The sequence below is a fragment of the Athalia rosae genome, chromosome 1 (assembly GCF_917208135.1).
Source record: "Athalia rosae chromosome 1, iyAthRosa1.1, whole genome shotgun sequence".
Lineage (NCBI taxonomy): Eukaryota > Metazoa > Arthropoda > Insecta > Hymenoptera > Athaliidae > Athalia > Athalia rosae.
The window spans coordinates 19,264,615-19,275,698 of NC_064026.1; the positions used below are offsets into that span (position 1 = coordinate 19,264,615).

Sequence of the window (11,084 nt, forward strand, 5' to 3'; positions counted from 1 at the left end):
TATTTTTTTTCTAATTTTTTACAATTTTTTCCGATTTTTTCTCGATTTTTTTTAATATTTTTCATTTGTGTTGGCCCTGGGTAGGTGCGGGCTCTTGAAATTAATTATACGGCCTTATTTTTAGGCTCCGCCCCCTTTCTCTAAGCCCCGCCTATAGTGACTACAGCTAGCGACATGTGGCGGAATTTTAATGAACTAAAATCCCAGGTTTCTTGCCCCTTGACGTTAGGCCATGTAATGCGGGTCGGAGAGGTATTGCGTTGACTGATGTAGCAATCAGAGAAAGAGGGCGGAGCTTAAAAATAGGGCCGTTATAATTAATTTCATGAGCCCGCACCTACCCAGGGCTGACAAATGAAAAATATTTTAAAAAATCGAAAAAAAATCGGAAAAAATTGGAAAAAATTAGAAAAAAATTGGGGATATTTGGGATGGTGTAATTTTGGTTGCATACCACTACGCGTCTTCAAGACTTTGGAGAAATGAGCTAATTGAAAAATTGATTAAAAAACAGAAAAAAAATTGAAAAAAATGGGAAAAAATGAGGAAAAAATTGGGAATAAATCTGTGATTACGATTACAGACGATCATATTGAATCGATGATGATTATCCATTTATAATCTTGCTGGCGCTTTTATTTCCGTCAGGCGTCAGCGTGAAATTGCACCTTAATTGAAGTACCAGACAGTGGTTCTCAAATTAGCCAATAGATTATTATGAACACGTCGTCAACGATATGTATTCTGCAATCAAGAACGATATAGCTTCCTATCACTGATGTTCCTATTTAGTGTTTAGTGGATGTCGTTTGACGATGGTAGTGTAATAATCACCGCGAGGTGCAAAAATGCAAAGAAAATATCATATGAAGATTTATACAGTCATACGAGTCCGAAAATGTGGTTCTTCTACGTGTTGAGTTGGTTCTCCCTGTTTGTGCAAATATGTTTTGCTACGATTTCAATAGGTATTGATGTTATTTGCAAACTTGTGATTCACTGTACATACGTATGTAACTAAACAGGTTACCTATTATCAGATATAAATCAATCTTCTTCCTTGTTATTATCCATTATGATCATTGACAGATTCAATATTTCGAGGATCCAAGAATTCTTAAAATCCACATACTTTTGTCAGACATAATGAAATGATTTTCATCCACCAGATCTAGGATACGCAATTTTGAATCTCAGGCGTAATTTCTATAAATAAACAAATTTTATATAAACGATATCATATCTGATATATTAGAATACGAGTTTGTCTCATTAAAAGTACTTTTGATTTTTTTCTAGCTGCTGGATTATACTATTTAGCCGAGTTAGTTGAGGAATACACTGTGCTTTCAAAAAGAATAATCAGGGGGTTTATACTTGTAAGTTTTACACCTATTCAGATAAACGAATTCCGTATGGTAGAGAAACCAATCCCTGAAGAAAAAGGGGCTGATTTTATAGAAAGATTGACTTTTTTCGCAGTATTTATCAACTGCAGTTTACTTTATGTTGAATTTTTCAGATGACATTAGCAATACAAGTAGGATTTTTATTGTTTGAAAATCTACCGTTAACAATGGTAATATCTGGAATCATGGCCCAAGTAGCTCATCTCTGTATACTGAAGACATTTCCTTACGTCTATATCACTTCGCCGTCATTTATCATCTCGGTACTTATGCTAGTTGTTAACCACTACTTAGCATTCACATACTTTGCGTCTGTGTATCATAGTTTTTCAGAGGTACGTTGACAATTTTTATATCAAAGAAATCTTTGGACCATAGGATTTAGTACCTATGAATATTTGAACTTTCTACCACTTTGTTTAGGTGATGGCTTATTTCACGCTGTGTCTCTGGCTTGTGCCATTTACATTATTTGTTTCATTAGCTGCGAATGAAAATGTTCTTCCAACCGTTGCTGAAAGTCGACCGCTATTGGGTACGTCGATTTGAAAGATAAAATTGGAATGCTTGACAAATCTATTGTTGCAGGATTCATTTTTTCAGATGATAATGATGTCGTGAGCAACTATTTTTCAAGGAGAGGAAAGAAATATGGACTTCTTTCTTTTTTCAACTATGCCAAGGAGTCAATACTTCCCCAACGCACCAAAAAGGCTTTCTAATAAAGCTGCTTGTGATCTACTTAAACAATAGACTTACATAATTTCATACTGACTCATCTCGGTGAATAATTCTACGCACTGATTGTGAAGTTATGTATTTCAATGTGGGTGATAAGGTAGCAGCAACTCTCTAATAGTTCTTAGACTTTGGAGGTTGATTGAAGTATATTCAATGACTTTTAAGTAGATTTTATAGTGGTAAGTACGTAGTTATTTGCAAAAGTGAATTTTTCATGTACTGTGGTGATTTGGAGCTACATGAACTTTCATATTATTGAACAAAATGTTATCCGTTATGTTCGTCAAGATCAGAACCATAGGAGCTCAGTTTTGAATGATATATCGCATGTGTACTCGTTTTTTTTGTTATGTGGATTGAAGATCATCCACTTCTAGAGTAGGATCTTTAGTTCAAACATAATAAACCACGGATTAGCTAATTAATATACCTACATATTTTTTAAAAGTTTCTGCCAGATTGATCAAAAGCCCATTTGATAAAATAACATTAAAGGGCACAAAGAATTGGTAGCTGAAATCCCATCATCTGACACAAAACGTGAATCAGGGATTTATTATATCTTTCAGTTACTACGATTGTTGATAATGACCCTCTTAACTACTATTTTTTTTTAATTTAAATTTGGTACATCCAATCATAGTTTTTTGTGGACATCTAGCAGAGGGAGATGTTACTTTAAAATTGGATACAAATAACAACACGTTGACCAAGCTTGTATAAATTTATTTTTATTTTTTGCTAGATAATTTTATACCAAATAATTGATAAGTGACATTTGTTTCAGCTAGGACTTGTTTATAAGCCCGTGATAATTGTGTTCAGGAAATCCCTCTCAATTAATATTATTTATTTGAATTTGCGAGTCGTTTGTGTGTATTAATCTTATCGATTATGTTTCCACACTACGAGACATTATTTAATTTGTACATGATAGTCTACACATTATAAGCAAAAACCTACGTTAAATATATGTACATAGATTGAAAAAAAATTTCTATTAATATTCACATTTAACAACAATGATTGTACATTTTTTACATCTAACATTAGATTAGGTCACAATTTGATATCTATGACCATTTATCATATTTACGGAATGATCGCAATATAAAAAAAATACTACAAACTTCCTATGTCATTGAAGCGCTTAAGTTTCTTTGGAAATACATCCTTATACAACACTGGATCAGCTCTAAACTCAACAGACTTTAGGGGCATTGTTCCATACACCGAAGAAAACCGGTTGATGCACTGCGACCTCTCCATCATGTGACTTAAGTCAGCAGATAACATTTCAGTGTTTGTGCATTCTGGACATTTAAATTTTTTTCGGGAAGTGACTTTGATTGGTGCCTTTCCAGTCATATTAGCAACGAGAAAATTCATTGCAATATCTTCACAATTCATGTGGTCATCAACCCATTCTTTGATATCACCAGGCATGGATCTAGTGTACATATAACTCCAGTACTTGTGATGAAAGGCAGCTCCAGTTAAGACCATTGAAATATGATTTGTCCATTCACTTTCGTATTTCCAACACATGCTAGCATTATCCCAAATGTGCGTGCGTGATGGGAAGCCCACTATACGATCAGGAAATTCTCTCCAAACTTCGTATCCAAATTCCAGTTCATCTGCCGTCAACATAACTATGTCATCATCTATCGAAAGCATTGCTTCTGTTTCTATTTCATCGTATGGATAAAATCTATTGGAGAGCTTATTCTCCTTGGTTTGAATAACTTTCAAGGGCCTACTTATTTTCGGCCACTTCGATGGATGAGGCGGATCTTTGTGTTGGTTGTTCCAAATGACCAAAACTTTTGATAGACTAGGCACTTTGACGAGCTTAGTGATGAGAACAAATAGACTTTCCAATCTGTCATAAGTCAATATCACAGCTGTAAAACCTCTAGTCTTTGGAGCAGTCACTGGAAGAAAGAGTGACGGAATGTTTCCAGGATATTGTGGTATATTCCAGTAATTGTAATCCCTAGCCAGATGTGGGTAGACACGATCGCTTAGTATCTCAAGTGTTGTTTCAGTGATGGCTTGTATGGATTTGAAATAACGTTGATGAAGCCAACTTCCATGTTCTCTCAGCTCTGTGACTCTTTTATGAGATACATTCTTCAATATTTCAGGAACCTTCAATATATCCACTTCACGAACGAATATTGCTGCCTTTATCCAGTCTATTACACCATGAAATGGCATCATCAGAGAGTCTGCAATTATCACAGGAATACATCCAGCAGCCATAGTTTCCAATAGAGATGGTTGACTGAGACGTGCTCCCCGAATAACAAGGCAAAATGTTGCAGTTTCTAAAACTTCTGGATACTTGTAGACATCTTCACCCATACATCGGATAGAACTGTTCATAGGATTATGATGTAGACAAGGTCCCAGAATCATCAATTCATTTGGATAGTTCGTTTTCACTTCAATCAAATCTTGTTCAAATGCAGAGTTGATATTAATCTGTGATGAAATGATCAGCCAGTGTCTTTTGACACTAACTTGAGGCTGGTAGTTTGCTATATGAGGGCTGTAGACAGGTAAACTGATATCAAATCCTTCACGGTAAGTCAATGATGAAAACCCAGCTCCTGCAATCATTGCTTTGCCAACAGGTACATCGATCAGAGTATTATAATCCGGAACACTGCCAGGTACCATGTTGAATATTAAATGATTCTCCCCATCTTTCCAGAACTCAAGTGATTTAAGAGCTTGTGACACCTCTTTTATTCTTAATCTGTTTTGGTTCAGTGTATCTATTGATGGTATAAATATACATGCTTCGAATGGGTTTGATGTGTAAAACCTACTACTTATAATGGCTTGTAAAATCAGATAGAACTCTTTTGACATCTGACTAGTAACTGGTATGTTTGAGGCATCGACATAATTTCTCAAAGGATAGACATATATTAGGAGTTTGTTTCCCTGATTACCACATCGATATATATTAAAACAATTGAAATAATTACATGATGTATTTGTTGGATCTGCCAACGGACTGTCAGCAACCATTTGGTTAACTACAAGTGCATTTATGTCATCTAGACATAGCGCTGTGTATTTAGAACTCTCGGAAATTTTGCCGAAGTTGGAAAGGTAAGACGTTAGAACAATTGTAACAGACAATAATAACAATACAAAAAAAGTTATGAAAAAATTCCAATAGCGGTCTAAAACCTTTTTTGGTTTTTGGGATATTCTTGTGGGTATAGTCATTGTGATGTGTGTAAACAGTTCATAAAAGTAAACATAGAGAAAAAAATTCTATAAATTTTTCAATTCATCCAGCTATGTAGTAAAATAAAAAAGTGCATATTGTGTAAGTATCCGATAAGTGAATAAAAAAAAATCTAAAAATTAATAATTCCAAACCATAACATGGTGCTGTAATGAGATTACAGGATTTTCATTGGGGATCATACACTGTGTTGTAAAAAATGTACCTATTATTGCAAAGCCTCATTGTTTTCTAGACACTTCGCTCAATCTCGAACCACAATTATTTTGACTTTTCTCGAGCACTGTCGCGTTATCGAACCGAGTGATAAAAACCACTCTCCTTTCTTTTGATGATGGTGACGTTTAACATAATTGATAGGTACGGATCCCACTGGTTGGCTCATATGCTGTTGGTTTCAGTACAACCATCTCTTCCCCATAAATATACATATTAAAGGCAAAATGTGACATTGAATTTAAATAACCCCACATGCCAGAGTTTTAAAGGTTACGTTTGTTCGTTTTTTTTTTGTCCATTTAAGCATTCAAAGAGGGCGAGACTGAAGTCGAGCACGTGACTAGACGAAGCTGCTGTTTGACAGGTATTGTCAAAATTCAGAATCCAAATTGATTCTTAAATTTAGAAATGTCTATGACGACTAATAAGAACATTATAACAGTATAAACTAGCTTAAATTTTTATGGGTGATTATAGGGCAAGAGATGGAGTACGGATGAGACGCGAATTTTGGGAATTACTCCTGGACTTGAATTATTACATGTCTCGCACATTGAAAATCGAACGAAATTGAATACTTAGCCGCGAGCGCGAGCGTCGACGACGTTCGACGATCTAGTTCGGAACAATTGAAGAACGGGAGAACTCGCATTCTCGCGCCAAAACTTACGCCGATTCCTATTGTTTGCACCGATGATTTTAAATTGTTTTTTTATCAATTTATTGTGTTTTATGGAAATTCAGTGATTAATTCAGTATCGAATTGAAATTGATACTTAATTCTATTGAAGTATTATAATGTCGGTAAGTTTTCAGACGTCTAATACACTTTCCTTATTCTCATGCATAGGACGCACGATGGTTCTAACCATGACCTAACCACAATACAACGTTCAGAATGAAATCAAGATTGTCGGTTATACTGAAATATAAAATAGTTTACTGCAGATGGGATGATTTTTCAAATATAGCTTTTTTGTATGGTTTTACTAGTTCCTGATCTAGGAGTTTAATTTAGTTCAATCAGATATTACAGATTGAATGGTTTGTTTTGCTTTGGTTTTGCTCTATTTCTTCTCTTTTTTTTAAGAAAAGCAAACATTAGTATATCGATGAACTACATCACTTTATTTTGAAACAGAGTCAGGCAAGTTCTCCAGTTCCTTCGGGAAGACGAAGTGATCTATTGACGTCACCACCTCATGAAATGGAAGAACCCTTTGAGGATGAGGGAGATTTACTTGGGCAAGACTCCAATAATGAAGTAGAAGCGGAAGAGGATGGCGAAGAATTGTTTGGCGATAACATGGAAGCGTAAGTCATTTATTAGCAATGCAGCATATTGTGAGGATGCAGATATCGAAAGTAAACTTCCAACAGTTTCAATAATAATTTTCCTTGAAAATGCTTTTTTATATACAGGGATTATCGTCCAATGCCAGCATTGGATCGGTATGATCCAAATATGGTGGATGACGAAGACTATTCTGAGTTATCTATAGGGGACCGAGTGGCTGCTGAAAGAGAAATGGGTAAAAGAGATCGAGCTGCAGGAATCACAAGAGATGACAGAAATCTACTGTATGGTAAGAATACAATTTGGATCAAGTATAAATGAAACAGTTTATCAGTGTGAGCGAGTGAGGAAAATTCCAATATCAACTGTCTTCATTTCCATAGATGAAAGTGACGATGATGAATTGCCTAGGCACAAACGTCGAATGGCTGAGAAGGCAGCTGCCGGGGAAATCGAAGATACAGAGGTGCGTTAGTTTGATACATCTTGTCATTAGTATTTTCTGTAATAGTTGATGTTAACGTCCAGTTATCATTCTGATTACAGATGATAGAATCTATTGAGAATTTGGAAGATACAAAAGGCTACAGCATCAAAGAATGGGTAACAATGCTGGGTCCACGTACTGAAATTGCTAACCGATTCAAGAGCTTCTTAAGAACACACGTCAATGCCAAGGGACATTATATGTACAAGGAACGTATTCGACGAATGTGCGAAAGTAACCAGGTATGTTTTATCTATTAGTAGCCCTTCAGTTTGGATACGTCATTGAGTGCTGCTCACAATACATCAGTGCAGTACTTTACTTTGGTATACAAAAATGATTTTATACATATTTTTTTGTGTTATAGTCCAGTTTTGTCGTCGAGTTCCCTATTCTTGCGGGCAAAGAACACGTTCTAGCTTACTTTTTACCTGAAGCTCCATTCCAGATGTTGGAAATTTTCGATAAAGTAGCTAAAGAACTGGTTTTAACGATTTTCCCGAGTTATGAGAGAGTTACTACCGAGATTCATGTAAGGATATCTGAATTACCACTGATTGAGGAACTGCGAACCTTTAGGTAAATATTTTTGATAGGTCTATCAAAGAACATATGGGATTATCATCTTTATCCTATTTATATTGGAAATCAAATCCACTCTTTATTTCACGCTAGGAAATTGCACTTGAATCAACTGGTAAGAACATTGGGAGTAGTGTCTGGTACTACTGGAGTCTTGCCACAGCTGTCAGTTGTTACCTATGATTGTAAAAAATGTGGTTTTGTGGTCGGCCCATTCACTCAAATGCAAAATCAAGAAGTTGATCCAGGATCATGTCCTGAGTGTCAGAGTAGTGGACCTTTTACGGTGAGAAACTTGAGATCATCCTCGTGATGATTTTTGATACCTTCCTAACAATGTTTCATTATATCCATTCTCAGAGAGACTTCAGTTGATGTATGCTTCATCTAACATTTACAGGTGAATATGGAGCAAACAGTCTACCGGAATTATCAGAAGATAACTATACAAGAATCTCCAGGCAGGATTCCAGCTGGGAGAATTCCTCGTAGCAAGGACTGTATTCTTTTAGCGGATCTCTGTGATCGCTGTAAACCTGGAGATGAAGTGGATGTAACTGGAGTTTACACAAATAACTATGATGGTTCGCTGAATACTGAACAGGTATTATATGAACAATGATTTGAATCGAACGTGCCTTATCTAGGACAGTGCAAGTGATGGAATCTCAATTCAATGTTTTTCATTCTCCAGGGCTTTCCCGTTTTCTCGACGGTTCTATTAGCTAATCACCTTGTCGTAAAAGATTGTAGAGAAATCGTGGAGTCATTAACTGACGAGGATGTTTCTAGTATTTTGGCTCTGAGTAAGGATCATCGTATCGCTGATCGTATCGTAGCTAGTATTGCGCCATCTATTTACGGCTATGAGTTTATAAAGCGTGCACTGGCTCTTGCCTTGTTTGGCGGAGAATCGAAAAATCCGGGTAAGCATATCTGTTAATTTTTAAGATTAACGATTTCCTATTAATGATTATATCAAAGAACTCGAGATAACGGAAATGCATTTTCTACGAATAGGTCAAAAGCATAAGGTGAGAGGTGATATTAACGTCCTAATTTGCGGCGACCCAGGAACAGCCAAATCACAATTTTTGAAATACACTGAAAAAATTGCACCTAGAGCCGTGTTCACTACTGGCCAGGGTGCTTCTGCTGTGGGTCTGACTGCATACGTTAGACGTTCGCCAACTACTCGTGAATGGACGTTGGAAGCTGGAGCGTTGGTTCTCGCAGATCAAGGCGTGTGTCTCATCGACGAGTTTGATAAGGCAAGATGTCAAATCTTAAATATTTCAAACTACTGAAAGGATTTTGGTATTAATTAGTATATTAATCTATCAGTTTATTTATAGATGAATGATCAGGACAGAACATCTATACATGAAGCAATGGAACAGCAAAGTATTTCTATTTCCAAAGCTGGTATTGTTACGTCTCTACGAGCTAGGTGCTCCGTTATATCAGCCTCAAATCCAATCGGTGGTAGATACGATGCTAGCATGACCTTCTCCGAAAACGTAAGACATTTTTGCTCGTCTCAGTTCTGTACATTGGCAAATTTAATACCGTAATTTTTTCTTCATTTATATAATAATTTCCATGATTCTGTAGGTAAATTTATCAGAGCCGATTCTTTCTCGTTTTGATATTCTGTGTATAGTACGGGATGAAGTAGATCCCATGCAGGACCAGCATTTGGCCAAATTTGTCATCGGCTCGCATATTAAACATCACCCCGGTAACTCGAACAGGACTGTCCCTGAGAGTCTAGTGGAAAATAATACGGATTTATCGATTCCACAAAGTCTCTTGAAAAAATACATTGTTTATGCCCGACAAAATATACACCCAAAACTTACTAATATGGATCAGGACAAGGTGTCCAAGATGTACAGTCAATTGAGACAAGAGAGTTTGGTAAGTAATAACACATTCTGAGGCTCTTACACATTCTATCGTCAAATAGATCAAAAACAATTTAGCAACTGTGAAACGGTTTTACGATGTATTGCTCCTTGTTAGGCAACGGGAAGTCTTCCGATTACGGTACGTCACATCGAAAGTATGATACGAATGGCAGAAGCCAGTGCTAAGATGCATTTAAGGGATTACGTACGAGAAGAAGACGTTAATCTCGCAATCAGAATGATGCTCGAAAGTTTTGTAGACACCCAGAAATATTCCGTTATGAAATCCATGCGACAAGTTAGTTAATTCCAATCATACACTCAATTTTAAATATGCGAAACTCTTCTACAGCTGCATTACACGATTATTTTGTTCCGTAGACCTTCCAAAAGTATTTGTCCTATAAAAAGGATCACACCGAGCTACTGTATTATATTCTACGGCAAATTACATTGGACACATTGACATTCAAAAAGGCATTCGAAACCGGACCAGTTTCTACCGTAGAAGTTGCTGAGAAAGATCTGCTGGAAAAAGTAAAATTTTTGTTTTCACATTTTTAAACCATTTTCATAGGGTTACCATACTAATATAATTAACTCATATTTCAGGCCAAACAAATCGATATTCACAATCTCCATCCATTCTATGAAAGTCACATCTTTAAATCCAACAACTTTGTTTACGATCCAAGACGAAAAGTTATCGTGCAAACCCTCCCGGATGTAACCGATGATTAAAAAATGCAGAAGATAGCGGAGTATAGTAAAATTGAACTCCGCTGATTAAAAGGGTCGAGACACGACCGTACCGTGCCTTATAAAGAAGATATACATACCTATATACACTTTACAGACTGACAACGGCTCCGATGAAGTTTTACAATTTTCTTTCACCAGATCCAACTTAGCGTTAAAGAATTAATTTTTCTTTTTAAAATCGACTTCAGAATCCACTTCGACTGAGAGTAATAATAAATGATCAATAAATTGGGACGAAGTCACATTTGAGAAACCGAACGAATGTTACCGCTGGTCATTTTTTGTCCTGTATGCCGTGCATACGTTTCAAGTATTAATGTTTTCTATCAACGGTTGATTTCCAGAAATAAGAAACCACAAAAATCTCAGCGTAAATAAAAAAATTAAACTATTCGTTTTCTATTTC

General features: G+C 36.1%; 3 protein-coding genes across 4 annotated transcripts; 2 read left to right on the forward strand and 1 right to left on the reverse strand.

The window, feature by feature from the left end:
* Window positions 1-711: 711 nt before the first annotated feature.
* On the forward strand, window positions 712-3,167 carry LOC105685259 (protein TEX261). Of its 2 annotated transcripts, none has more exons than XM_012399216.3 (5): window positions 712-968; window positions 1,300-1,379; window positions 1,523-1,744; window positions 1,833-1,944; window positions 1,998-3,167. In XM_012399216.3, the coding sequence occupies exons 1-5, from the start codon at window positions 803-805 to the stop codon at window positions 2,129-2,131; spliced, it is 714 nt and encodes a 237-aa protein (XP_012254639.2). In that variant the 5' UTR covers window positions 712-802; the 3' UTR covers window positions 2,132-3,167. The 2 variants fall into 2 exon arrangements, with proteins under 2 accessions (XP_012254639.2, XP_012254641.2); XM_012399218.3 differs by having other exon boundaries at window positions 718-968; window positions 2,013-3,167.
* LOC105685258 (exostosin-2) lies at window positions 2,861-5,902 on the reverse strand. Its single transcript, XM_012399215.3, has one exon. It carries the CDS (start codon window positions 5,397-5,399, stop codon window positions 3,273-3,275), a length of 2,127 nt encoding a protein of 708 aa, XP_012254638.2. The 5' UTR covers window positions 5,400-5,902; the 3' UTR covers window positions 2,861-3,272.
* Window positions 5,903-6,105: 203 nt separating this feature from the next.
* Window positions 6,106-11,071, forward strand: LOC105685149 (DNA replication licensing factor Mcm2). Its single transcript, XM_012399004.3, has 15 exons — window positions 6,106-6,444; window positions 6,782-6,954; window positions 7,063-7,226; window positions 7,321-7,403; window positions 7,484-7,666; window positions 7,792-8,003; window positions 8,100-8,292; window positions 8,407-8,610; window positions 8,701-8,932; window positions 9,027-9,277; window positions 9,362-9,526; window positions 9,621-9,926; window positions 10,032-10,214; window positions 10,298-10,453; window positions 10,529-11,071. The coding sequence occupies exons 1-15, from the start codon at window positions 6,439-6,441 to the stop codon at window positions 10,655-10,657; spliced, it is 2,640 nt and encodes an 879-aa protein (XP_012254427.2). The 5' UTR covers window positions 6,106-6,438; the 3' UTR covers window positions 10,658-11,071.
* Window positions 11,072-11,084: the final 13 nt, after the last annotated feature.